The sequence below is a fragment of the Anabrus simplex genome, chromosome 12 (genome assembly GCF_040414725.1).
Source record: "Anabrus simplex isolate iqAnaSimp1 chromosome 12, ASM4041472v1, whole genome shotgun sequence".
NCBI classification, from domain to species: Eukaryota; Metazoa; Arthropoda; class Insecta; order Orthoptera; family Tettigoniidae; genus Anabrus; species Anabrus simplex.
In genome coordinates, this window is record NC_090276.1 from 3,154,698 (window position 1) to 3,181,724 (window position 27,027).

General features: G+C 39.8%; 1 protein-coding gene across 3 annotated transcripts in view; it reads left to right on the top strand.

Annotated features, from left to right (window-relative positions):
- Gorab (Golgin, RAB6 interacting) overlaps positions 1-27,027 on the top strand; it is a 64,407-nt gene that overhangs the window by 9,100 nt on the left and 28,280 nt on the right. For 2 of the 3 annotated variants that reach the window (XM_067156666.2, XM_067156664.2), the window contains exons 3-4: positions 7,925-8,217; positions 16,387-16,527. In XM_067156666.2, the coding sequence (XP_067012767.2) occupies positions 7,925-8,217; positions 16,387-16,527 (434 nt within the window). The remainder of the gene's footprint in view (positions 1-7,924; positions 8,218-16,386; positions 16,528-27,027) is intronic. The other variant, XM_067156665.2, reaches the window with a different exon arrangement.

The following is a 27,027-nucleotide window of genomic DNA, read 5'->3' on the forward strand; positions in this document are numbered from 1 at the left end:
TGTTTTAAATAATCTCGATCACAATAATTTTGTTAGTTCAGTATTTTTATACTTATCTAAAGCCTTTGATAGTGTAGTTGAATCCGCCTGTGTAGCGTAACGGTTAGTGTTATTAGCTGCTGTCCTCGGAGGCCCAAGTTCGATTTCCGGTACTACCAGAAATTTAAGAATGGCAGGAGGGCTGGTATGTGGTTGAAATGGTGCCTGCAGCTCACCTCAATTGGAGGTATGCCTTAAAAAGAACTGCACCACCTCCGGATGAGGATATAAGTTTACTTTACCATCTATTGCTAAAGAAACTAGAACATTGTGGTGTCCATGGTGTCACTTTACATCCACTAACTTCTTATTTACAACAGTGTAAGCAGTGCATTGAAGTAAGTTTGTGTGGTTCTTATATTTTATTTTATTTTATTTTATTTTACTATCTTCGAACCTCACTGTCGGCAGCCCTGAAGATGGTTTTCCGTGATTTCCCATTTTCACACCAGGCAAATGCTGGGGCTGTACTTTAATTAAGGCCACGGCCGCTTCCTTCCCATTCCTAGGCCCTTCCCATCCCATTGTCGCCATAAGCCATATCTGTGTCGGTGCGACGTAAAGCAAATAGCAACAACATTATTTTACTGTCACTGTCATGTGCTGTAACTCACAACCACAGTCACTCAGTGATATATTCACCTCCACTCTCTATAACCTTCTGCCAACGTTCAGTTAGCAGTTGAATGCCTTGCCTGTAGAACTGTTTTGGTTTTGACTGGAAGAAATCCGTTAGCCATTGGCCAAGAGAAGCTTCGTCAGGAAACACTTGCCCCCTGAATGTGGTTATAAAGAGAACGGAAAAGATGGAAATCTGAGGGGGCAAGGTCAGGATCATAAGGAGGATGAGGAAGAGGTTCCCAGCCAAGTTCAGCAATCACACCTGTATGCAGATGAGTGTTATCATGGAGCAATAAGACTAGTTGTTGTCTTTGTCTTTTGTTGTCAGTAGCAATGGCAAGCCGTCTTAGCTGGTCACTATACACAGCAGAGGTAATCGTTACATTTTTCGGAAGAATTTTATGGTGAAGAATGCCATCTTTGTTCCACCAAACACACAACACGATTTTCTGCGGATGAGCACTATTCTTGGCACGGGGAGTAGCTTTTTTTTTTCGATGGGCTGAGCCACTCTTTCCTCTTCTTCATGTAGACACACAAGCACCATTTCTCGTCATCGGTGACAGTGTTCGAAAGGAATGCTTTGTGCCTATCACAAGCCAACCGGTGCCGGGCAAGCAATGATGAACAGATGTTTACTTGATTTTTGTTACTGTCACTTGGCACATTTGGTACCCATATACCCACTTTCTGTACCTTACCCATGGAATACAAATGGCATACAATAGTTGACTGATCACATTAAAAAACTTGCGCCATTTCACGCGTTGTTTGATGAGAATTCTCATCAAGAACTCATTCAAGTGATTTTCATCAAAATCTGAAGGTCTTCCAAAATGTGGATCATCAGACAAGTCAAACTGTCCTGCTCGAAAGTGGGAAAACCATTTTTTTTTTTTTTTTTTTTTTTTTTTGCTGTTCGTTCAGCAATTGCTTCATTCCCGTACGCTTCTCAGCTCCTGCTGCACGGGATCCTCGGTTAAACTCAAAGAGTAAAATGTGTCAGAAATGCTCAACTTGACATTCCGTATCCGTTTGTCTGAAATATTCACGAATAATATGTTCACAATCAAGAAAACCTGTGTTTCACAACACACAAACTCCAAACTCAGTTAAAACCATGAAATAATGATAACCAATCCCTTCATGCCGCATTGTTGCCAACCTAAAAGAATACCACACAAACTTATGCATTGACCCTGTAGATAACATGGTTAGATCTTGCTTTGAAATCACAAATAGTGGTATTCTCCAAGGTACTATTTTGGGACATTTTCTCTACCTCCTGTATGTTAATGAAATGCCAAAACTTGTAAACTCCACCATTGAATCCTATGCAGATGACACAGATAGGGAATTAATGGTACAAAATCTTAATGCATCTTTGTGTATCAGCAGACTTTGCACTTCCAATTTCCTTATGGTGAAGCCTAACAAAACTAATGTGGTGAACAAAGGGACTGTTATGTTGATATAAGTATTCAGCTAAATGGCACATACCTTCAAACAACAGATTTTACTAAATTCTGAGGCATTGTTCTAGATAGTCATATATCTTGCAAGACTCATGTTAACTGTCTGTAATAAGTTAACATCTGGAATATTTTTATTGTGTAGGCTATCAAAAAATGTACACACAGATTTGTTACTAAAAGTGTACTATGGAGTAATATACTCTCACATGAGCTATGGGATAGTTGTCTGAGGTTGTGTGGCAAATGAATATTTTGAATGACTTTTTATTCTGCAAAAGGAAGATCTAAGGATCATCTTTCACATTCCGAATCAAAATACTTGGCAAACATTCTTTCATAACTCATAATATTATCACACTCTCTTCCATATACTGTACAGTATCTATAAATCTAAGGACAACAAAACATTGACTATAAGTAACAATGAGGTCCACAGTTATAGCACAAGAATTAGAAATGACTACTACATGAGTTTCCACCACACTAAAAAGATGGACAATAGCCCACATGTTATTCTACAACAAACTGCCTAAGGATATACAAAATTTGAATGGTAAAAAATTTGAAAAGTCATTAAAAGATCTCTTAATTAACATGTGCTTATATATTCCATAAATGAACTATAAATCAGAATTTGTGGTTTTCATTTGTATATACGAGGTCAGATCAGAAAATAACGCACAATAATTCTTTTCTCCTCTGGTATTGCTGCTGGAATGTTGAAATTTCATGACGATATATTTTGAAGTTTGTGCTACAGAGGGTATTTTGTTTTCATGTGCAGCTCTAGCGAGAGAAGCCGCGTGGGTGACTTTAAATGCCCTAACTTTAACTTTGACCAAGCATAAACTATACTAGCCATATATTTTCTGATAAAGGAAGATCTCCTCTTTCATTAAAAAAAAACCGAAATAAATAAAAAATATTTTTTAGCCCATGTTTATGTCCAGATCCCTTTAAGTCATTCTTCTCATATGTTGAAAATACCATATTTTCAGAGGTTATGATCTTTCTTTCTGCCTTCCTTTTCTTCCAGTATCCAGGTCTCTACTTTCTTGGGGTCAGCACTCCATGTGGGTTTGAACCAATTTAAAGGCTGGTTGCCTTCCCTGGTGCCAAGCCAATCTGGAGGGATGTATTCATTATATTGCGTGTCTGTGTCGTGGTTCGTAGTGTGCTCTGTTGTATGCAGGTGGAGAGATGTGTATTGAGATGAAAACAAACACTTAGTCCCCGAACAGTTAAAATCCCAGGTCTGGCCAGGAATCGAACCTGGCACCCTTTGAACCAAAGGCCACTGCGCTGACCATTCAGCCATGAATCCAAACTCTCTGTTTTCTATGTTATAACGAGTGGTGAAGTGTGGGAATTTTCTTTGGGCAGGCTGAATGGAAAGCAACATTTCATGAAATAATAATTTATTTATTACCATGAACCTACTACGCTGTCATAGCAAGGTGAGAGGTGAAACTCCCACGTGCGGATAGGGGGGTCCTAACCAGCTTGCCGGCGGACTTCAGCGAAATATAATAGGTCTCGCGGACCAAACACACAACCCCCTGTGGGTGGAGGACGCAGACAAAGAATACACCCACGGTATCCCCTGCCTGTCTTAAGAGGCAACTAAAAGGGGTGACCAAGGGATGATGATATTAGAACCATGTGATTACTTGTAATTTGAACCATTGCATGGGAACACCATGGGTCTACGTTACTTGCGACGAGTACCATCTTGCAAGGAAAATCATGGGTCTATGTTACATAGAAGCAGTACCATTATGCGAGAAACAGCACGGGTCTGGGAATTGTTTGTGGTAAGTATCATAGTGTACATTCCACCGGTCGGTTCCACTTTGTTCAGAACGGGTCTGCGTTACCTATGAGTAGTACCACTTTATAAGGAACACCATGGGTCTGCGTAGCCTGTGGTTCGCACCACGTTGTGAGAAAAACCACGGGTTTGACTGGTGATAAGTACCACTTTGATGAAAACCATGGGTCTGTGTTGCCTGAGAGTAATACCATTATGTGAGGAACACCATAGGTTTAGTTGCCTGTGGGCGTTACCATAGTGTGTGATACCTCTTGGGTCTACATTGCCTATGATTAGTAGCACTATGTGAGCAACACCATGAGTGTACATCGCCTGTGATTAGTTCCACTAAGTGAGGAACTCCACGGGAATACCTGTCTGTGATTAGTTCCACTATGTGAGGAACACCATGGTTCTGCGTTGCTTGTGAGTAGTACCCTTATGTGTGAAACACCATAGGTTTGTGTTACCTGTGAGTGGTGCCACTGTGTGTGACATACCATGAGTCTCATTACCTGTGATTAGTACCACCATATGAGAGACACCATGGTTCTGCTTTACTAGTGATTAGCACCATTATGAGGGGCCAGTGACCTGGATTTTGGACCCCTTTAGATGAGTATCATTCCAGTACTTAAGGCATTATGAATAGGATCCACTCATTGTTTTTGTTTCACGATCAGTTCTTCATCTTCATTTGCTGTAGACTCTAGTCAGTGGATACATTTTGAAGTTTTAATTTTAATTTCGTTCACCTTGTACCATTAGGGGTCGATGACCTAGCTGTTAGGCCCCTTTAAACAACAATCATCATCATCATCAACATTATTTATTTATTAAGCGTATGGCTTTTAGGGACAGGATTGTCATGGGACATGTTTGGCTCGCTTGGTGTAGGTCTCTCTATTTGACACTCATGGCCAATCCGTGCAGCTGGGTGTGAGATGATGATGATGAAGATTGTGGTGGTGGTGAGGTAGGGAGAGGGTGAAACTCAGTGTTGGCACATAGCCTACTCCTGAACAATGAAATAATGATGATAATATTAACCAGTACTCGCTCAACGTATGAGACTTTAAGTGCCAGGAGTGTTCGAGGGCATGTTCGGCTTGCTTAGTGCTCATCTTTCTATTTGACAGATGAATGATCTTGAATGGAGGTTTGAAAAATAGGAAAGATCATGACATGAAAAAGTAGGAATTCAAGAGGAGAAACAGTGGCAAATATTCATTTATAGGAAGAAGAATTAGAGATTGGAATCATTTACCAATTTAAGAAAAGACTAGGAAAGTTCTTTTATATGGACTCTGATACCTGGGCCCAGCTTTAAATGTAGATTGGTAGTGATTGCTTTTCTATTTCCTGTGTTCTTTTTCATTTTTACTCCACTTGAATTTTGACCCTAAGACTGATAACCAGCACATTGTGTGCATTAAGAGTCACAGTTTCTAGGCCATACATTGTAACTGGCTAGATGCATGTGTTGTGCCTTGGTTTTCAACATTAGCTGTAAAATCTGAACTCAGTCCTATTCTTTGAGGGATTCGTTCGTTCCATTCCTGACTCGGTCAAATGACTGGAAACAGTCTGTGGATTTATTTTATTTTATTGTATGGTCTGTTTATATGAATATCTAGGAAAAATGTTGATCTGCCTGTCCCAAAAAAACAAAAAACAAAAAAAAAACCGTAATAGTGACTTATATTTGAATGAAATGTTGGCAGAAGAGAACCCGTTTAAATTGAGAAGCTCGTATGTTTAGGAAAAAAAAAAAAAAAAAAAAGTAATGAAAATTTCAAACACACTTCCAATAATAGTTGAAATATCATGCCCCTCATCCTTTTCCCTTCCTTGCTATTGATTACTGGAACACAGTTGATTAACACTCACAGTCCCAGGAGAATGTTGTGTCAACAGCAAGCAGCCACACATTTCACTATTTTAAGAAGTTCACCCAGCATACTAAAGAACAAGTTGAATGAATCCACACAGTCATAACAACATAAAGATTTTAAAATACCCACAAAGTGAATGCTATCAGTAATTATGAGTTTCATAAAATAAAAACATTAGGAAGATTGAACCCTTTCATACAACATTGTTCATTTTAATTATTTGATCTTTGAAATGGAAAGAATTTTAGAGATTATATAAAATAAGCTGTATTTCAAACATTTGGGTTTATGTAATGTTTTGGCAACAAGGGAATATCTTATTATGTTTGTGTTTTCATCACATCATTAGATTTTGAAATATGTTTGTTTCACTGAAGAAAGAATGATTGGTTCTCAAAACATGTATTACCATATTTACGTGAATAATCCTTGCACCCTAACTTTAGGAAGGCTGATTTTGAAAAAAGAAATGCTAACATTGACTCAAATAAAACTCGCACCCCAATTTTGAGCCTCAATTAAAAAAAAAAAAATGCGGGTATTATTCGCGTGAATACGGTATAGTGTGTTTGGTATTGAGAATTGAGGAGAACTAATCTATATTAAGATGACAGTGTTTTAACGCATTGCGGATGGGAGACGAGTTTACTCGTGTTTGGCTACCCAGGCGTTGTGGATGGGAGACGAGTTAACTCGTCTTCATGAGACTCTTACATTCGGTGACATCTGTCGAAACTTCTGAAACTAGCTGGTGATCAAGGTTACTAGAATCTCGGTGTTGAAGCTTTTGTTTATTTCATGCTAGATTTGCTTTACGTTCTTCTGTTTTATGATTCATTTGCTAAGTTTTCCGACCTCATGTTTACGTAGTTCAAGGAGCCATGTGGTAGGTAAAATGGCCCTTCCCAGACTGAACATGAGCTTAGATGCAGATGAAATTTTTTAAATGAATTATATGCAGTTAAGTATTCAGATTGCCCCAGCGATATTGACGATCACAAGTTCGATGGTGACAGGTATTCTGACAAAATTGCTTTGGGTGATAAAACAATGTGAAGTGTTTTCTTAATAGTGGTGGTCGAGAACGAGGCTGAAAGTGATGATGTGAGTGTAAATGGATGTGATATGGCTATTTCTTCTGATGAATGGGTAGAAAATAATAGTTCACTGACTTGAGAGGATTTCCCAGAAGTTCCTGGCATAACGGTAAAGACTTGATGAACCTCAAAACATTGACGAAGTAGTGGGGCTTATTCTTTGTGATGATTTCTTTGAACTTGTTGCTGAGCAGAAGAACTTGTATCACCAGCAGACTGCTTCATCACACAAAATACGTCTAAGAGGTTGGAGTGGACTGATGTAACTAGTAGTGAGATGCAAACATTTTTTGCTTTGTTTTATATTGATGGGACAGGTAAAAAAATCATGTTGAAGAGACTACTGGTCAACTGATCCCCTCAGAAGTTGCTGTGTGTGTGCGCCGGGCTGAGTGGCTCAGACGGTTAAGGCGCTGGCCTTCTGACCCCAACTTGGCAGGTTCGATCCTGGCTCAGTCCGGTGGTATTTGGAGGTGCTCGAATACGTCAGCCTCGTGTCGGTAGATTTGTTGGCACGTAAAAGAACTCCTGCGGGACTAAATTCCGGCACCTTGGCGTCTCCGAAAACCGTAAAAGAGTAGTTAGTGGGACGTAAAACAAAGAACATTATTATTATTAAAAGTTGCTGTGTGCCCCTTCAGAGAGGTCATTGCAACACAGCCTACCACTCCCAGGAAACATTATTAAGACTCTTACCAAAGGTCTCCAGTAAATTTCACCATAATCGGTACAAGGTTAGTGAAGCTAGATGCATTTGTTTATGTGCATGTGCTGTAGCAATAAGTTACACAGAAAATGGCCGGGCACAGGGGTTGAGCAGTGTGACGAGCACCCAGTCTGAAATGTGTTAAAATGTGGAGATTGTCCTTGTTCTTTTATGTTTCTCACGCTTCTCCCACTGACCTGTCATTTTGTTTCTCCTATCTTTCTTTGATTTGCACTTGTTTGTTCCTTTCCATTACTTATCTTATGTATGGATTCCAGAAGGCTCCTGATGTGCAGAACACATCTGAGAAGTTACCCCTGATGTCTGAAGGCAGCTCAGACTCTGGTTGTGCAGTCTCTAACGGCGGTCCTTCGCCAGAGAGCAGCAAGACATCGAGCGCAGATGCTAGCCCCAGTCACGGGCCGGTCTTCTTGCGCATCAAGGAGGGCAAGAACTACGAGGTGGTGGGCTCGGACAAGACCTCTCTAGATGAGTTCCAGACCAGACACAAGATGATGGAAGAGCAGAATCGCAGACGCAAGGAACTTCTCGCTAAAGCTTTAGCCAACAGGTAGGTTTGATCTTCAGTTGTCTTGCGGGACAACTCATTGATTGTTTGTGCTGATCAAATGTCTCTGATAAGGTATCTGTAGAATTAGGTTAGGTTGTAACATGTTTTAATGAACAAAATGTCGTCATCATCATCATTCAGTTGTCAGAGTGCAGCATACAAGTGCCCTCTAGATAGCATTCCTCCACATCTTTTTCTTTGTATACCACATGACGCAGGTAGATCTTATGGCGACGATGGGAGAGGAAAAGGGTAGGAGTGGGAAGGAACTGATTGTGCCCTTAAAGTATAGCCCTAGCATATTTGACCGGTGTGAAAATGGGAAACCATGGAAAACTATCTTCAGGGCTGCCAATAGTGGGGTTTGAACCCACTGGGCCGATTGCAGAAACGGTGTTTAGACGATGTCGACAGTTAAACAGTTCCTAAGTATGGTTGCCGCATTGCAGAGACGTTATTTATCACATGGAAACTATCTAAAACCGATTTTCAACCGGCCATGTTTAAACACTGCTGAGAACACTGTTTAACATCAAATGAGAGGAGTGAATCACAATCAGAGGTTATGTACCATGAAAGATGTAAGTAATTTGTATTATCATGTTGAGACGATTCCACGAAGAAAGGTTAGTCCGATGGCTTCTTTGTGGGTTGCCCGCTGCGAAATCGCAGCAATTCATTTGAAATGTATGGAGAGGTAGAGCTTAAAATAAGATTTCACTTTTCAAGAGTCTTGTTTCTTGAGACTGACTAAGTGACAGTCCGGTAACTGTCAACTTGAATACAATTCTTGGCAACCAATATATTTTATTATACACGGGATAATTTCCATGGAATTATAAGTCACTTCGATTACATGTCAGAATTACTGGTCCCAGTCTTCAGAGGGCTGTCACATACATCAGCCGGGGGGGGATTCACTTATATTTTCTGCCGAGTAAGCACACATAATAGTGAAAACTAAAAAGTAGGTTGTATGTGGTTTTTATGTATGTATAATCGTTACACTAATTCAGATAAGTTCTTGGCAACTATGAGGTAGGAAAAGGCAAGAGGTGGTGGTGGTGGTGGTGATTACTGTTTAAAGAGGAGGACTGGGGAAGAAGAGCCGTGGCCATAATAACCGCCCTAGTATTTGCCAGGTGTAAAAATAGGGAAACTGTGGAAAACAACCTTCAGGGCTGCTGATGATGCGTTTCAAACCTACGATCTCCAGAATGCAAGCTACATCTGTGTGGCCCATACCTCACATTTGGTGACATATTACTATTGTTCCATCTTCCCTTCATCGAAGCTATTTACGAGTAGATTAATTGTAAATTTTTTAACAGATAACACTCACCGTAACAACTCTATAATGAAAGCTACACTTCCCCGTGCGGTGGCGTTTCGCTTTAGTTTCGATAATATTATGAAATTTAATTTCCACCGAAAGCGATATTCTTATCTGTGGGCAAGTCGTGCTCATGCTTAGCCATATTTGAGTAATGTGTATAGGAAGACAAACAGCTGACTGGCATTCGGTGCATGCACTGACTAATTTCATTGGTTGCGACAAACAAAGAGTTGCATGTAAAATACTTCTGTCTCCATTTTCAATCCAGTATTATAACTTTAAATGATGTCTAGTTAAACACTGGCTGAACATCGTTTATGCAATGAAAGATCGTGCTTGATTTAGACGTTGTTTAGGTAGACGTTGTGTAAGACTTAAAACTAGTCATCGTTTCTGCAGTTGGCCCACTATCTCCCAAATGCAAGCAGACTGTTGTAGGTAGTGAAGGGGAATATATTGTTGGTCATTAACTTGTCTCTTATGTGTAGCATATGAGTTTAATGAACTTATCAAGAACCACTATGGACTTATGCATCAGCAACAAACCCACATTCACTAATTTGGTAACAATGTCCATTGTCAGGGGTAAAATAAAGAAACTTATTCATTTTATCATTAACACATTTTTCTACATAAACTTAACCATTTTTTTTCTCTTACTCAAATGACCAGGCAAGGTGTTCACTGGCACTTTGGCTGGGAAGGGGGATCAGTGTTTGAGAGTAAGGTGGATGATAACTTGTGTGGTTTCAGACCACAGAGGGGCTGTCAGGATCATATTTTCAGTATGCACCAGGTAGTTGAAAAATGCTACGGGATGAATAGACAGTTATGTTTTTGTTTTGTAGATCTCGAGGAGGCATATGACAGAGTACCGAGGGAAAAGATGTTAGCCGTACTGAGGGCCTATAGGGTTAAGGGTAGATTAACAAAAGCAATCAAAGAAATTTATATTGATAATTTTGCTGCAGTGACAATTGATGGTAGAATGAGTTTGTCATTCAAAGTACTTACAGGAGTTAGAAAGGCTGTAATCTTTCACCTTTGTTGTTGTTAGTTTACGTGGATCATCTACTGAAAGGTATAAAGTGGCAGGGAGAGATTGAGTTAAGTTGAAAGGTAGTAAGCAGTTTGGTCCATGCCAGTGATTTGGTCTATATGATGAATTGTGCTTGAACTTGAAAATAGGGCAGGGAGTATGAAAAGAAAATCAGCTAAAGTAATGTCTTTAGGTATGAAACCTAACAGAATTGAATGTCAGGCTGGGAATACAAAGCTGGAACAGGTAGATCATTCTAGTATTTAGGATGTGTGTTCTCCCAGGATGGTAATATAGTAAGTGAGGTTGGATCAAGGTGCAGTAAAGCTAATGCAGTCAGCAGTATTCTGTAAGAAGGAAGTCAGTTCTTGGATGAAACTATGTTTACACCAGTCTGTTTTCAGACCAATTTTGCTTTACAGGAGTGAAAGCTGGGCGGACTCATGATATCTTATTCATAAGGTAGAAGTAACGGACATGAAAGTAGCAAGAATGATTGCTGGTACAAACAGGTGGGAACAATGACAGGAGTGTACTCAGAATGAGGAGATAAAGGCTAAGTGAGGAATGAACTCAATTAATGAAGCTGTATGCATTAAAGCGACACTCCGGATATAAAAATATTTTCACAAAACTTTGTGGGATTATCACCTACATAAAAGTAGAGTTATTACAAACATTTCTTTCATATACAATTAATAGTTTTATCAAAATAAATTTTTGGTTTTGAAATTTTTAATTCCATTTTTTTTCATGAAATTTAATTAACATGTTAATGTAAATTCGTAATTAGGTAGATAATTCTTTTTTTTCTGCACATAACTTATATAAGGAGATATATTGCACTAAAGTTTATGTAATTTTTGTGTTCTAAAATTTTGGATTTAAAAATCCCTACTACTTGAAAGAATTCTGCAATCAAAAATTCCATAAGCAGGTTTCTTAACATAGCTGAGATATATATATCATACAAATTTTGTTACGTTTGGCAGAATAATATGGGAGAAAAATGGGATTTAAATGTAAAATTACAATTGGCAAACAAAGCATTATTACAGTGATAAATTGTTTTAATTCAGCGGAATAACTTCGTGACAAGGAAAAAAAAAACTCTATCCTTTCAATTTCAGTCATTAAAAAATTCACCAAAATGACCAAAATATCAATTTTTTTTTTAAATCTCCGAAGTGTCGCCTTAACCAGCTTTGGCGGTGGGGCCGTTTGAGGCAAATGGAGGAGGATAGGTTACCTAGGAGAATAATGGACTCGGTCACGGAGACCAAGACGACGATGCTTATACTCTGCACGGCTCTACTTCTAAATTGACGTTTAGCCCGATTTTGGCTCTGTCTGGTGGTTGTGCACCGAAGTATAGACATCCAACCAATCCCAACCTGCCATTTACATCAATTTATATCGGCAGAGCACGATCTCGAAACCTAGTTGCCAAGTCTGATATTTACATTCACCACGTGGTTAACCTATCTCGCTCAACGTGTATGGTATTCGGTACGGTTCGCGACCATTTGCATTTTCCTACAGAATTAGTGTTTTTTCATGTTTTATTTCTCTAGTATAGTACAGTATAGCGTAGTTTACAGTTTAGCATAAGTATAGTATAGGTTTAATTATTAAATAGCTGTAGTTTTATTTACGTCCATGTATCAGTGTACTTAGTTCGTCGTGTTTACCGTGTCTCAGTGTAGTTCAGGAAAGACAAGTGGCAAGAAATTGAGAGGTGTGGGACAAGGCACGCCCTTGAGAAGCCAGGCCCGTGAAATTGTGTCCAATGTGCGCGAGTACTTTGAGAAAGAAAAGGAGAACGGTGCTACATTGCTTCCTTTAGCACAAGCCGTACAGAGAACTGCCGACGCTACCAAAGTAAGTAAATACACAGTAGTGGCAATTGGAAAGGAGAAATACCACGTGGAGGAACAATCTCCTGGATCCCCTAAGTTGAAACGCCGGGTAAGAAAAGGAATCGGGCCAAACCAGTGACGAACTTGGACAGTTTCGAGAAAGATACCATTCGTCGTCATATTTATGACGACTACTACCGCAGAAAAGACCACCCTACTCTTGCGAAGCTACGTGAGTCTCTGAAGGAAAGCGAACTATTTAATGGAAGCAAGACTTCACTGAATGTTGTGGTAAAGGAACTGGAATTCCGTTACAAGAAATTAAACGGTCGGCGAGTGTTAATGGAGAGAAGTGATATTGTGATGTGGCGCTGCCGGTTTTTAAGGGACGTTATGAAGGAAAATTTTGATTTGATTGTGTAGTTAGATGAAACATGGATTAATGCAAACCATACCGTAGGAAAAGGCTGGACAGATGATTCTGTGGAAGGTACAATGGCAGTGCCCATTGGAAAAGGGGGAAGAATTATTGTGCTACATGCCGGTACCGCAAACTGATTTGTACCTAACTCTTTATATGTTCTGAGGTCTAAGGAGACTGACGATTTCCATGAGGAGATGAATAGTGTCAGTTTTCAGAACTGGTTTGAAACACACTAATGAATAACCTGTCTGAAAATTGTACAATAATAATGGACAATGCCCCCTACCATTCTGTAATTCAAGACAAAGCTCCAACAATGGCAGCAAAGAAGTCGATTCTTGCTGAGTGGTTAAGGAGGCACAACATTCCTGTGCGGGACAACATGAAGAAAGCTGAACTGTTGCAGCTTGTGAAAGAAAACAAGCCACAATTTCCTGTGTATGTCGTGGACGAAATTGCAAGACGTCATGGACATAAAGTTATTTGACTTCCACCTTATCATTGCCATTTCAATGCAATAGAGAAGATTTGGGCTCAGATTAAGGGTTATGTTGCAACAAAAAATAAGCGTTTTACTGTACCCGAGGTGGAAAACCTGTTAGCCGAAGCTGTGGCGAATGTCAGTGCCGATGACTGGAGGAATGTTGTGCGCAGTACACAAAGATTAACGTGAGGCGTGGGAAAATGAAGATGTACTGGAGAACTCCGTCGAAAGTTTAATAATATCTTTGGGAGCTGGTGACAGTGACAGTGATTCATTGTTGGAGGGTTCCAGTGACTCTGAGATCAGTGGAGTGCTCCCTTTGTAGGCCATAACCTCCTTCCTGTGCCAGCCATTGGCGATGAGTGATGTGTTATTTCCTCATTCTCTTTTATTCTGAATAATATATTCTCTTATTAGTGTCAGATGTTGTTAGTAAGTGTAGATTTTATGAATTTGTTTTCATTCCATATCATCCCTGTTCTGCCAAAACGGCGAATGTTACAATGCTCTTCCTATCCATTATTTCCCTTAAGACTGGTCACGCCTTCCAGCCATACATTGATATGCGGTCCATCAGAACAATTTCCGTTGAGTTCATTTTCCTATGCGCGTGTGTGCAGGAAAATGAACCTTACTGTACCATACTGAAGGAATGTATATTTGCATGATATTTATCCACTCCTAGAGTGTGATGTATTTAAAGTTCATTTTCCTTTACACACCTGCATAGGAAAATGAACACAACGAAAATTGTTCTGATGGAAGGCATATCAATATGTGGCTGGAAGGCGTGACCAGTCTTTAGGGAAATAATGGATAGGAAGATCATTGTCACATTCGGCGTTTTGGCAGAACAGGGGCGATATGTATTCATTTTTCTGAGTACGGTATTACATTTTACTATATATGGCTGTTTAGCACGGTAGTATTGCATCAGCTGTTCTCATGGGTATAGCGCGCTGGTAACAGAGGAGAGGCGATGCTCATTTGTTTTGCAAAACTTCAGTTTAGAAGTAAGGCCGTGCGGAGTATAGACTCAGTTTCTAAAGATTTAAAGGTATATAGAACTAAAGGACGACACAGAACTAGTTACAAATAGAGGATTGGTGGTGTTTGTTAACTTCGCAGAGGCTTCCAGACTGAATGCTGAAAGGCGTAACAGTCTATAATGAAGATGTATGTATTTAAATGATGACCTACTACAGTAGTGGCCACCAGTTTTAGTGCACACATTTTTCTGATACACTTGCTCAATCACACCTGGTGTCTTCACCCAACAGAAGTAAGAGAATTGAATTTGTTGTACATTTAGCGCAGAAAATTCACTTGTCTGGTTCCTGTTCAAAATGTTATATACCCAATAGTTTGTAATGGGAATTTTTGAACACCGTGTTTGTATTAGAAACAACAATCGTATTTAAGAGTAAGTAGAAAGATATGTTGCATGGTTTTCCTAAATGTGTGCAGGACAGTATTTTCAGTTTTGTATACACCTTTGAAGTTGTTTGTTTTATTTATCATCTGATCTACATTTATAATAGCCAGAGGTCTGCAGGACAAGCAGATCAATTGTTATTACAGTTACGCAGAGAGTGAGATACAGTGAGTCCTGCAAGGGGGTTGACATCCTTCCTTCATAAACGAGAACACGTTCGCCAATATGCTGTTCCCGAATGCCCTTACAAAACGAGAATATGTTCTATTGTAACAGTTTTCTGAACTGGCTGTGACTTGACTTGTTATGGTTTGTGTTTGATAGTGCTTGGCTATGTATCAATGTTAGTGTTGATGTACTTACACGCTTAATACTTATTGGCTGGTTCTTATGTTACTGCAGCCTGGATTTACTACAGTCAAAGAAGTAAGTATTGATAGCTCTGAGGCATGCCATGCATTTGCTTTGTAATGGTTGTTTGTGTCTGAAAATGTGACTGGTATATTGTTTTATTAGTTTGGTTTATGCTGATGACTTTGTATTTATAAACAGACTGTGTCGAACCCATTCGATGTTTTTGGTGCTGAAAAGAAAGGATATAAAAAACAAGACTCTTCTTCTTCTACCAGGCAAATTGGACATGTGGTTAGGGGTGCGCAGCTCTGAGCTTGCATCTGGGTGATAGAGGGTTCAAACCCACTGTTGCTTAGTTTCCCATTTTCACAGCAGGCAAATGCCGGGGCTGTACCTTAATTAAGGCCACACCCTCTTCCTTCTCACTCCTAGGCCTTTTCTATCCCATCGTCACCGTAATACTTAGCTATGTCAGTTCGACGTAAAGCGGCCTTTAAAAAACCCCCCATCTTTTTCTTCCTTGCGAATGGGTCAACTAGGACCATGTGGAATCAACATTTTTTTGGGGGCTTTTATATTTGCCCAGCAGTTCTTCATTCACCCCCCCCCCCCTCTGGGTGGGGTACGGTAGAATAATACCCATGGTATCCCCTGCCTGTTGTAAAAGGCGACTTACAGGGATCCCAGAGGCTCTTGACTTGGGAGTGTGGGTTGGCAGCCATGGGGCCCTTAGCTGAGTTCTGACATTGTTTCCACTTACTTTTGTCAGGCTCCTCACTGTCATATATTCTATCCGACCCCCTCGGTCAACTCTTGTTTTTTCTGATCCTGACGTTATTACGTGTCTTGCTCCATTTCCCTCTTCCCTCACTTTGTCTTCCCGCTGGGGTAACAAGCTAGGAATCCAACATCATTTGACACGTGCAGGATTAGTGTTTGCTTGCATGACCGCTCGCTGTGGATCCAGGGAACACAGCGGACACCCATGTCTGCCTTGCGTTTTCATTTTTGACATTTTTAAATTTTTAATTTTCAGTGAAATCTATGGTTGAATATTGCTATTGAAATGCCAGAGAGTAAAAAGATCCACAGAGGAAAATTTTTCAATATTCGCTTGGTGCTCAATGTGTCAGTATGAACATTCTGCTGGAGGGTCATTGGTGTTTGTTGTTGTATTTTGTATGTTGGACTGGATTGTATCTACAGTGTATGTTCCAAGGCAATTGTCTTTCTTTCAGAAAGAAACAAACTCATGAAGAAGCTCGCAGGCTGCAGCAGATCCAGGAAGAACTTCAGAAGCTGGACGTCCGACTGAGCAACGATGTTGGCATTCTCAGGAACCAGATCGAAGCTGCAAGCTTTGAGTTTATGGAGGCACAGTGGGTAAAAGCGTTACTGCATTTTTAATTTATGATGCTCAATAATTTAACCATTGGTGATTTATTTTTCAACATGATTTGCATTTTTAATTTATACTTGACTAATAACTGTCCTCTTCTGGTGGATTTGATGTTCCTCTGTTTACACTTCATTTTCATGTTGGACTGACAACACTCATGCACTTCGCTTCTTCTTTACCTTCAGCATGATTGTCACCTTATGTGGAGTTTCTGATGCGGATATTCATCCTCCACACTACTCTGATCATCTCCTCCACAAGCCCCCACTGTTTCATGTTTTTTTGAACGCTGTCCATCCATCGCCTTCTGGGTGGGCCTCGACTCTCTGGTGGAAGCAGTTCAGTCATCTTATTTCTCACATAACCTTGATGTGCATATAACTTCTTACTGTCAAGAACTTCACTGGCTAAAACCTGACAAGATGTAGATTCAAAGATATAAGCTTCATTGTTGTTTCCATATTGAGCTGAGATTACAGAGATGAGTTATTTATAAGGTTCAACCTATTCAATACCAATTACGTGTTGTATAGATGTTATTTACAACATTTATTTAACATGGGACTGTTCGTAATTAGTATTGAATAGGTTGAACCTTATAAATAATTCATCTCTGTGAAGACGTATAGATATCACATACTTGTATTAACCCTCACTCATTTGCTCACTCACTCAGCAGGCTTGTATGGGACATGAAGATCCCGCGTCGATCTCACAAATTGCCTCCACTGAACTCTGTTTTGAGTGAGTTCTTGCTAGTTGTTCACATTCATATGTCTACATGGCTTGAAGATTTTGTTTTTCCAGGAGCTACGTGGTCTTCCCACTGGTCTTTTTCCTGTTTGTTCTTCTTTAAAGATTTGTAAGACCATTCTATCATTTTTCATCCTTAGAAGATGACCAGCCCATTGAAGTCTTCTGGAATTGATGTTGATTATTGGTGCTTGCTGTGATGGTGAGTGTGTTTCTTTATTTGATCTCTTATTCCAGGTTTGAGATATAGAATCGAAGTATGGTCCAAAATATTTTCCTGTAAACTTTATTTATGAAAACTTGCAACTGATGTTCTTATTTTTTTTGTTAAACTCCATGATTCTGAACCATAAGTTAGAACTGGCCTGATGACAGTATTGTATATTTTCAGTTTTGTATTTCTCGTCAAAAATGTTGATCCCAGTAGAAGCTGTAGAGAGTAGTACACCTTGTTAGCATTCTGTATTCTAACTTTGATTTCCACTTCTATTTGATTCTGTTCTCTAATCATAACTCTTAATAGGAACTTGAAAAGCTCAACTCGTTCAAAAGTGTGTTTACAAATAATTAGAGGTGACCGGTTCTCATTCACGTCAATATTCTTCTTTATTATCATGTACCGAGTATTTTGGTCATTAATTCTGAGGCCTAATTTTAACGCTGTCTCCTCAAGTTCAATGAACATTTCCGTGTTTCAATCTCATTTCTCCTATAAGTACAATATCATCTGTGTACGCAAGCACTTGTATGATACTGTCAGAGATATATTCCCGCCAGAACTTATTTCAGTGATCTAATAACTTTTTCAAGACAATTATTGAAAAGAAGAGGGGATAAAGCATCGCCTTGCGTTAAACCAGTTCTGTTTTGGAAAGGGTCAGATCTTTTCCCATTAAGGAGAATTCTACTTGTATTGTCATCCATACACAGTCTACACAGGTTAATGAGTTTAAAAGGGAAGCCAAATTCTGTCATGATATTCCACAGACTGTCTCTATGAATTGAGTCATATGCTTTCAGGAAATCAGTGAACAAATAGTGAATAATTTGATTATATTCCCACACTTTCTCAGTTATCATTTTGATTGGAAATACAGTAGAAGTCCGTTATAGCGAGAATTCATAACGGCAAAAAATTTACTCGCTATAGCGGATTGTTGTTATGTTCATTTTTTTGTAAAAGTCGGGAAAACTCCCATACACATTAAATTCAGTAGGAAATGGCAATCAGTTTGTTCAAAATTTGAATTTTCGCGGATAATATCCACACTGCGGCTTACTTGTTTGTTGTTTTTCGAAATCCGATACTACGTGAAAGTGTGTGTTTAATTTCATTCTGAAAAAATATATATTACTATATTTCTCCGAATCCAAGACGACCCCCACTTGTTCCTTCAAAAAATTATCAGGCTTAAAAACTGCTTTGTAAAATCATAAGAATATCTTTCTTATACAGTACCATTTTTAGACTGTAGACACCGAATATTGGCTTTAGTTGTGCCGTAATTTTTTGGGGCTGTACAATTATGCTTTATTTTAGCGGGTTTAATAACCATTAACTTAAAATTGGCATCATAATATCGAAGGGAACTTGTTGAAAATTTGCCGGCAATACACATTCCACGCGTCTCTACAATACGACGATCCATCAGGAAAATATTCTTGCTTACTATAAAACTGTTACTTTCACTCAGAGTCAGATATAACTGGCTGCCGCTACACGTACGTCTTGCTCGCCAGATTCGGCCAACTTCAGCGGCTAACGCTGTATAGGTCTTAATCACGGACTTTGAAAGTCAACAAACGAGTATATTGTGCCGCCGTATGACAATTCCGCCCTTGCATTTTTGTGCACATACCTCACAATTTCATCTTCAACTTCTTTAAAGCGTCCTTGTTGCGGGCCACTGAATGCATTTTTTGTGAAGTTCGCATTTTTAAGCTATCTTTGTCTTCACGGTAACGCCGAATATTGGTTTTAGTTAGGCCTATGCCGTGTTTTCTTGCGGCTGCACAATTGTTATACATTTCCTAGTGTTTAATAGCCATTAACTTAAAATTAGCATCATAACATCGACGAGAACCTGTTGAAAATTTGCCGGCAAGACCTGTTCCACGTATCTTTACAATACGACGATCCATCACAAAAATATTCCTGCTATCTATAAAATTTAATTTTACTAAGCGTCAGGTACAGCAGATGTGTTATAACTTTGCTACTGAGTAGCCGTGGCCTTTCTACGAATTTGAAGGCTCGCATGTTTTGATGCCGTTCTGCAGATTTGAGAAACGTTTTTGTAGAGGCTAATAGAATGCCATTCTCTCTTCACTATTTCCTGAGATCCAGTGACGTTACACATACGCAATGTACGACCGGTCGCTGTGGCTGGCAATGTAGGCCTATGATAAAAAGAGGGGGTTGTTTGTCAATGAGTTTTTGTGCGCGCGTGCGGAGTGGTAAAAAGAAACAGCTTGGTTACTGTGGTAGTTGCCAGTGGTGTTCATTACTATCAGGCTGCGAATTCAAAACGACCTTTGATTTTTCACATGAGATTATGAGAAAAAACCATAGTCTTGGATTCGGAGAAATACGGTATCACTCCAGAGGCATCTGTGGCAAACATTTCAGTTTTCTTTTTCAAACAGCATCACTTAACCTAACCGTATATGCATCATGAAAACCTATTTGAAACACATGTAGAGAAACGATAACCTCCTCGCTAAAAATTGACATGGGAATAGCTTTCTGAAATTTAACTAGACGTGAGAAAATATAAACTATCCTCTGAAATCAGGGATGCCCCCTGCCACTTTCTTACTTAATTTCAGTATACGGTATACCATTCAAATTAACAGATCATTTTCTTCAGCCTTTATTTTTAATGAGTTCACAACTGCTATCGGCCACGTTATTTATGCATTTATTATGAAAACGTGTTATCCTCTTTCATTTCAAATTTTCTTTTGAGAACAGCAGTCGACGGGTATTATTAACAGACTCCAATATCGCCTTCGAATGTTGACGAGAGACCACGCAAATGCACATAGCGCAAAAACTATACCGCACCGGAGATGATCGATCGCATTTTGTGGCAAACGTTTCAGTTTTGTTATTCAAATAACGTCACATATCCTAACTTATCTGTACTATATGTATGATGAAAACATACTTCAAGCGAAGTAGAGAAGTTATAACTTTCTCGCTATAAATTTGCATGATAATAGCCTTTCCGTAATTTAACGGATGCGAGAAAACATGAACTAACCTCGTAATCAGTGACGCACTCTGCCATATCTTGAGGTGAAATGAAATGTCGTATGGCTTTTAGTGCCGGGATGTCCCAGGACGGGTTCGGCTCGCCAGTTGCAGGTCTTTCTATTTGACACCCGTAGGTGACCTGCGCGTCGTGATGAGGATGAAATGATGATGAAGACAACACATACACCCAGCCCCCGTGCCACTGGAATTAACCAATTAAGGTTAAAATCCCCGACCCGGCCTGGAATCGAACCCGGGACCCTCTGAACCGAAGGCCAGTACGCTGACCGTTCAGCCAACGAGTCGGACATCTTGAGGTGTAGGCCTATCTCATTCTTACTTAACTGAGGTATTTTGCATTAAAAACAAGCGATCGTTTATTCAGCGTTTTATCTTTAACGAGTTAACAACAGATATCGGACACATTATTTAAGCATTTATTACGAAAACATGTTCTCCTCTTTCATTTTCATTGCCTTCGAATGTCGACGAGAGAGCTCGCTGGTGGGCATAGCGAGAAAACGATACTGTACCGAAGATGATCGATCTAATGCAGTATAATGACTGGGTGCATAAATATCGGCAACGGAAAAAATGGAGCGCGCATAATCGCTCGTAATAACGGATGCGTCAGTGATAGGGTTTTCGCTGTAGCCGAAGGATAATACACAGTTTAATATAGGAATTTTGAAGGTACGGACAAAAGTTATCATTATAACAGGGTTCTCGTTATATGCCATACTCGCTATAGCGAACTTCTACTGTACGTTATAAGTTGTGGATCTGTTGCTGCGAAATCCATTTTGGTAATCACCATTGATATCTCTACATATGGTTTCAGGTGATTTAGTAGAATAAAAGATAAATTTTTATAAGATGTATTAACAAGAGATATTCCATGGTAATTTTGAATATTTTCTTTGCCTCCTTTTCTATGTAGTGGCATTATGAGAGATTCTTTCCATTCTACAGGCATATCTTCTTCCTGCCAAATCCTAGGATAAGGTGGAATATATACCGTATAATCCCGAATACCACCCGCCACCAAATAAGACCCGCACCCTAAATTTGAGACGGCAAAATACAGAAAAAATAAAAAATCAAATAACTTACATACCTATTTAATTTTCTTCAAATATACCACAAATATAAATTCAAATAGCTTACAATTAATAAAATCATCACAAAAATCTTAAATAAAATCGGTCCAATACTTGGATCATTCACAATTCAGTCATCTGAAGTTTCACCATAGGAACTTTCATCGCTGGCATCTTTCCACAAATGCTCATCCTCACTACTGTCCACTGAATTTGAAAGTCCACATTTTTTAAAGCTTTTGGACACTAGATCGCTGTGAATGCGCGCCCATGCGGTCTTGATCCCACTTCAGGTCTCTTCACTCGTCCGGTTGGTGTTAACGCGTGATCACCGTCCGACATCTATTTGGTGTACAACTGTTTCATTGCAGTTTTGAAAGGCCGGTTCACACACACATCCAACGGCTTCATCATATCTTTTACGGCGTCAGTTGTATGTCCTCGGTAACTGTCCATCACAAGCATGTTTCGTTTTTGTAACAAAGCTCCCGGGCGACATTGCCAAACGCACTTCACCCAGTCCTCAATTACCGCACTTTCATGTCTGTTACTTCTAACTTATGAATAAGATATCCCGAGTCCACCCAGCTTTCACTCCCGTAAAGCAAAGTTGGTCTGAAAACAGACCGATGTAAAGATAGTTTTGTCTGGGAGCTGACTTCCTTCTTTCAGAATACAGTTGATCGCAACTGCGAGCTCACTGCATTAGCTTTACGACACCTTGATTCAATCTCACTTACTATATTACCATCCTGGGAGAACACACAACCTAAATACTTGAAATTATCGACCTGTTCTAGCTTTTTATCACCAATCTGACATTCAATTCTGTTGAATTTCTTACCTACTGACATCAATTTAGTCTTCGAGAGGCTAATTTTCATACCATACTCATTGCACCTATTTTCAAGTTCCAAGATATTAGACTGCAGGCTTTCGGCACAATCTGCCATTAATACCAAGTCGTCAGCATAGGCCAGACTGCTTACTACGTTTCCACCTAACTGAATCCCCCCTGCCATTTTATACCTTTCAGCAGATGATCCATGTAAAATACGAACAGCAAATGTGAAAGATTGCAGCCTTGTCTAACCCCTCTAAGTATCCTGAACCAAGAACTCATTCTACCATCAATTCTCACTGAAGCCCAATTGTCAACATAAATGCTTTTGATTGATTTTAATAATCTACCTTTAATTCCATAGTCCCCCAGTATAGCGAACATCTTTTCCCTCGGTACCCTGTCATATGCTTTCTCTAGATCTACGAAACATAAACACAACTGCCTATTCCTCTCGTGGCATTTTTTCATTATCTGGCGCATACTAGAAATTTGATCTTGACAGCCTCTCTGTGGTCTGAAACCACACTGCTGGGTTGAGTGGCTCAGACGGTTAAGGCGCTGGCCTTCTAACCCCAACTTGGCAGGTTCGATCCTGGCTCAGTCCGGTGGTATTTGAAGGTGCTCAAATATGACAGCCCCGTGTCGGTAGATTTACTGACACGTAAAAGAACTCCTGCGGGACTAAATTCCGGCACCTTGGCATCTCCGAAGACCTTAAAAAGTAGTTAGTGGGACGTAAAACAAATAACATTATTATTATTGAAACCACACTGGTTTTCATCCAACTTCCTCTCGACGACTGATCGCACTCTCGCTTCCAAGATGTTAATGAATACTTTGCCTGGTATGCTAATCAGTGAGATACCTCGATAGTTATTCCAATCCTTCCTGTTCCCTTGCTTATAGATAGGTGCAATTACTGCTTTTGTCCAATCTGAAGGTATCTTACCAACACTCCATGCTAATCTTACTACTCTATGAAGCCATTTCATCCCTGCCTTCCTACTATACTTCATCATTTCAGGTCTAATTTCATCTATTCCTTCTAGTTTATGACAATGGAGTTTACCATCCTTTCCACTTCCTCAAGCGTAATCTCACCAACATCATTTTCCTCCTCCCCATGACCTTGGCTGTTCGCAACACCACCAAGATGATTTCCTTTTACGTGGAGAAGATGTTCAAAATATTCCCTCTACTTCTCCAGGGATTCCCTGGGACCTATTATGAGTTCACCTGAATTACTCAAAACACTGTTCATTTCCTTTTTCCCTCCCTTCCTAAGATTCTTTATTACTGTCCAGAAAGGTTTCCCTGCTGCTTGACCTAGCCTTTCCAGGTTATTACCAAAATCTTCCCATGACTTCTTTTTGGATTCAACAACTATTTGTTTTGCTCTGTTTCTTTCATCTACGTACAAATTCCTGTCTGCCTCGGCCCTTGTTTGGAGCCATTTCTGATAAACCTTCTTTTTACGTTTACAAGCTGCTCTCACTTCATCATTCCACCAAGATGTTCGCCTTTTCCCATCTTTACACACAGTTGTTCTTAGGCATTCCTTTGCTGTTTCTACTACAGCATCCCTGTATGCCACCCATTCACTTTCTATGTCCTGAACCTGCTTACTGCCTACTGTTCGAAACTTCTCAGTAATCATATCCATTGTACTTCTGTCTGATTTCCTCGTCCTGGAGACTTTCTATCCTTATTCGTTTGCAGACAGATTTCACCTTCTCTACCCTAGGCCTAGAGCTACAGTAGAACCTCGATAATTCGAAATCGGTTAATTCAAAATCCCACGTAATTTGAAGAAGCTCTCGTTCCCGGAAACATGAGATACAGTTTTGCATGTTATTTAAATTGTTTAATTCGAAATACGGATAATTCGTAATTCGAAGTACAATGTCTGCCCCATTACGGAAATTCAGACTTTTAATTCGAAACTGCCTTTACATTTTAAAACAATAGTATGTTACAGAGTAATTTCAACTCGAAATTAATGCGCGTCATAATAGAACGCGTGTTCCGGAACGTGGAGGGGTAGCTTTCCGCACTTACACTCACTTCGGTTGGTCTACGGTGCGCTTCATGATTGCCAAGTTGAATGAAATCGGAATTCTTTTGTATTCAACCTTTTAAGGAACGCCGTAATATCACGCAACAGGCACTGTACGGGAAAACAGTATGTGCGAACACTGGCGATGCCGACAGTTGACGAAAAAGCGTGGCTCATATAATAAATTCGTAGGCACCGAACAATACTGTCATTGCTGATGAAACTGCATTGCTTTATTTTAATGCGAGCCCAAACGGTCTTATGGTTTTAAAGGAGAAAGTGCCAGCCGGGGAATCGTACAAGGGTCGGGGATCTTTGTTGCAACTGCAATGCACATGGAAGCGAGAAATTTTATCCCCTCGTCATAGGAAAGTTTGATAAGCCACAATGTTTTAAGGGTGTCGGGCACTTTCCATGCTAGTACAAAGCATCTAAATATGCAAACGGTACAGAAATCCAAAAAATAATGCATTTGCACAGGGGAACCAGCATAATTTATCCTCGTCTTTGAATTGTGTGGATTTTTTTCTTTCGTTGTGTGAGGTTATGTTTGTCAGTAATTTATCCAAGTGCATTATCTGAACATTGTAAATGCACCTTGCTAAATACATTTCTGAAATCGTTTTTTTCCATGGCATTTGAAAGGTTTAAACCGTGAATCGACGCGATTGCATGTATTAATGGGTCTTAGAATACTTTGTGATGCGGCAAGTATTTACTTTTCTGAAGTACGAGAGAAGTGCCATGGCGGGAAATCGTACAAGGATAGAGTCATAGGAAAGTTCGATTTTAAGGACATCGGGTACTTTCTGTGTAAATACAAGGCATCTAAAATGCATACAGTATAGTAATCCAATTAATAAAGCACTTGCACATGGGAGCCAGCATAGATTTCTCCTCGTCTTTGAATCGTGCTTTTTTTTTTTTCTTTCTTTCGTTGCGTGAGGTTATGTTTCCCAGTGAGATATGCAAGTGCATTATTTGAATACTGTAAATGCACTTTTTTGGATACATTTTGGAAATAGTTCTTTTTTCATGGCATTTCAAAGGTATAAACTGTGAATCAAGGTTAACTGCATGCAGTACCGGTCCTTAGAATATTTCGTAACGCGGCAAGGGTTAGTACTTCTGAATTGCGAATTGGCGGTTAATTCGAAATCACGTAATTCGAAGTCCGATTTTTGAGTCCCAACGACTTCGAATTAACGAGGTTTTACTGTACTTAGTTCACTACAGATCAGATAGAGGTCTGTATCATCGAAAAATCGCTGGAAAACTCGTACATTCCTAACAGATTTCCTGAATTTGAAGTCGGTTAAGATATAGTCTATTATGGAACTGGTACCCCTAGTCTGCCATGTGTAGCGGTGAATAGCCTTATGCTTGAAGAATGTATTCATAACTGCTAAACCCATACTAGCACAGAAGTCCAGCAAACGCTACTCATTCCCATTAGCTTCCATATCTTCCTCACATCTACCAATCACCCTTTCTTATCCTTCAGTTCTATTCCCAACTCTCGCATTGAAATCGCCCATTAGCACTATTCTATCCTTGCTGTTGACCCTGACCACGATGTCACTCAATGCTTCATAAAACTTGTCAACTTTATCCTCATCTGCACCCTCACATGGTGAATACACGGACACAATTCTTGTCCTAATTCCTCCAACTGACAAATCTACCCACATCATTTGCTCATTTACGTGCCTAACAGAAACTATGTTACGTGCAATGGTATTCCTGATAAAGAGCCTTATCCCAGATTCTGCCCTTCCCTTTCTAACACCCGTCAAGTACACTTTATAATCTCCTACCTCTTCCTCGTTATATCCCCATACCCGAATATCACTTACTCCTAGCTCGTCCAGGTGCATCCTCTTTGCTGACCAGCCAGTTCTACTTTCTTCCATAAGCCCCATTAGTAGTGATAGCTCCCCATCGAATTCCATTTTGTTCGCCAAGTTGTTTCCAAGGAGTCCCTCTCCTGTCAAATGGAAGTGGGACTCAGTAACTTCCATAGGTCTGAGACTTGCTTAAAATGTTCTGAGCTCGGTAAATTCATGAAGCAGGAACGTAGTCCAAGTGAGGATCTCTCCTCTTAACGGGTTTTGGACCACCGGTGAATTGTATAGTCCTAGCCGCCTGAGCACAAGGAGGACCAGGACTCAGAATATGTCCGAGATGCGCACTCCCATTCCATAGCAGCTGGTATCCCGACTCTCAGGACCACTTACTAGGCCACTAATAAAAATAATTAAGGATAATGTGTTGTATATTTTTTGAGGGGTAATATTGTCAAATTTCGTTTACAGTTTAATGCAGCTCAGTATGTGGCATGGCCAGCATGTCTGGGGTGATGGTTCCCACAGAAGAGTTAGCTCAGATTAGATCATAACAAATTTATATCTCAGAAAGTTTTAAGAATTTGAGTGCTGCGGAGCGTTGACCTTAAAGTGACCGTGCAC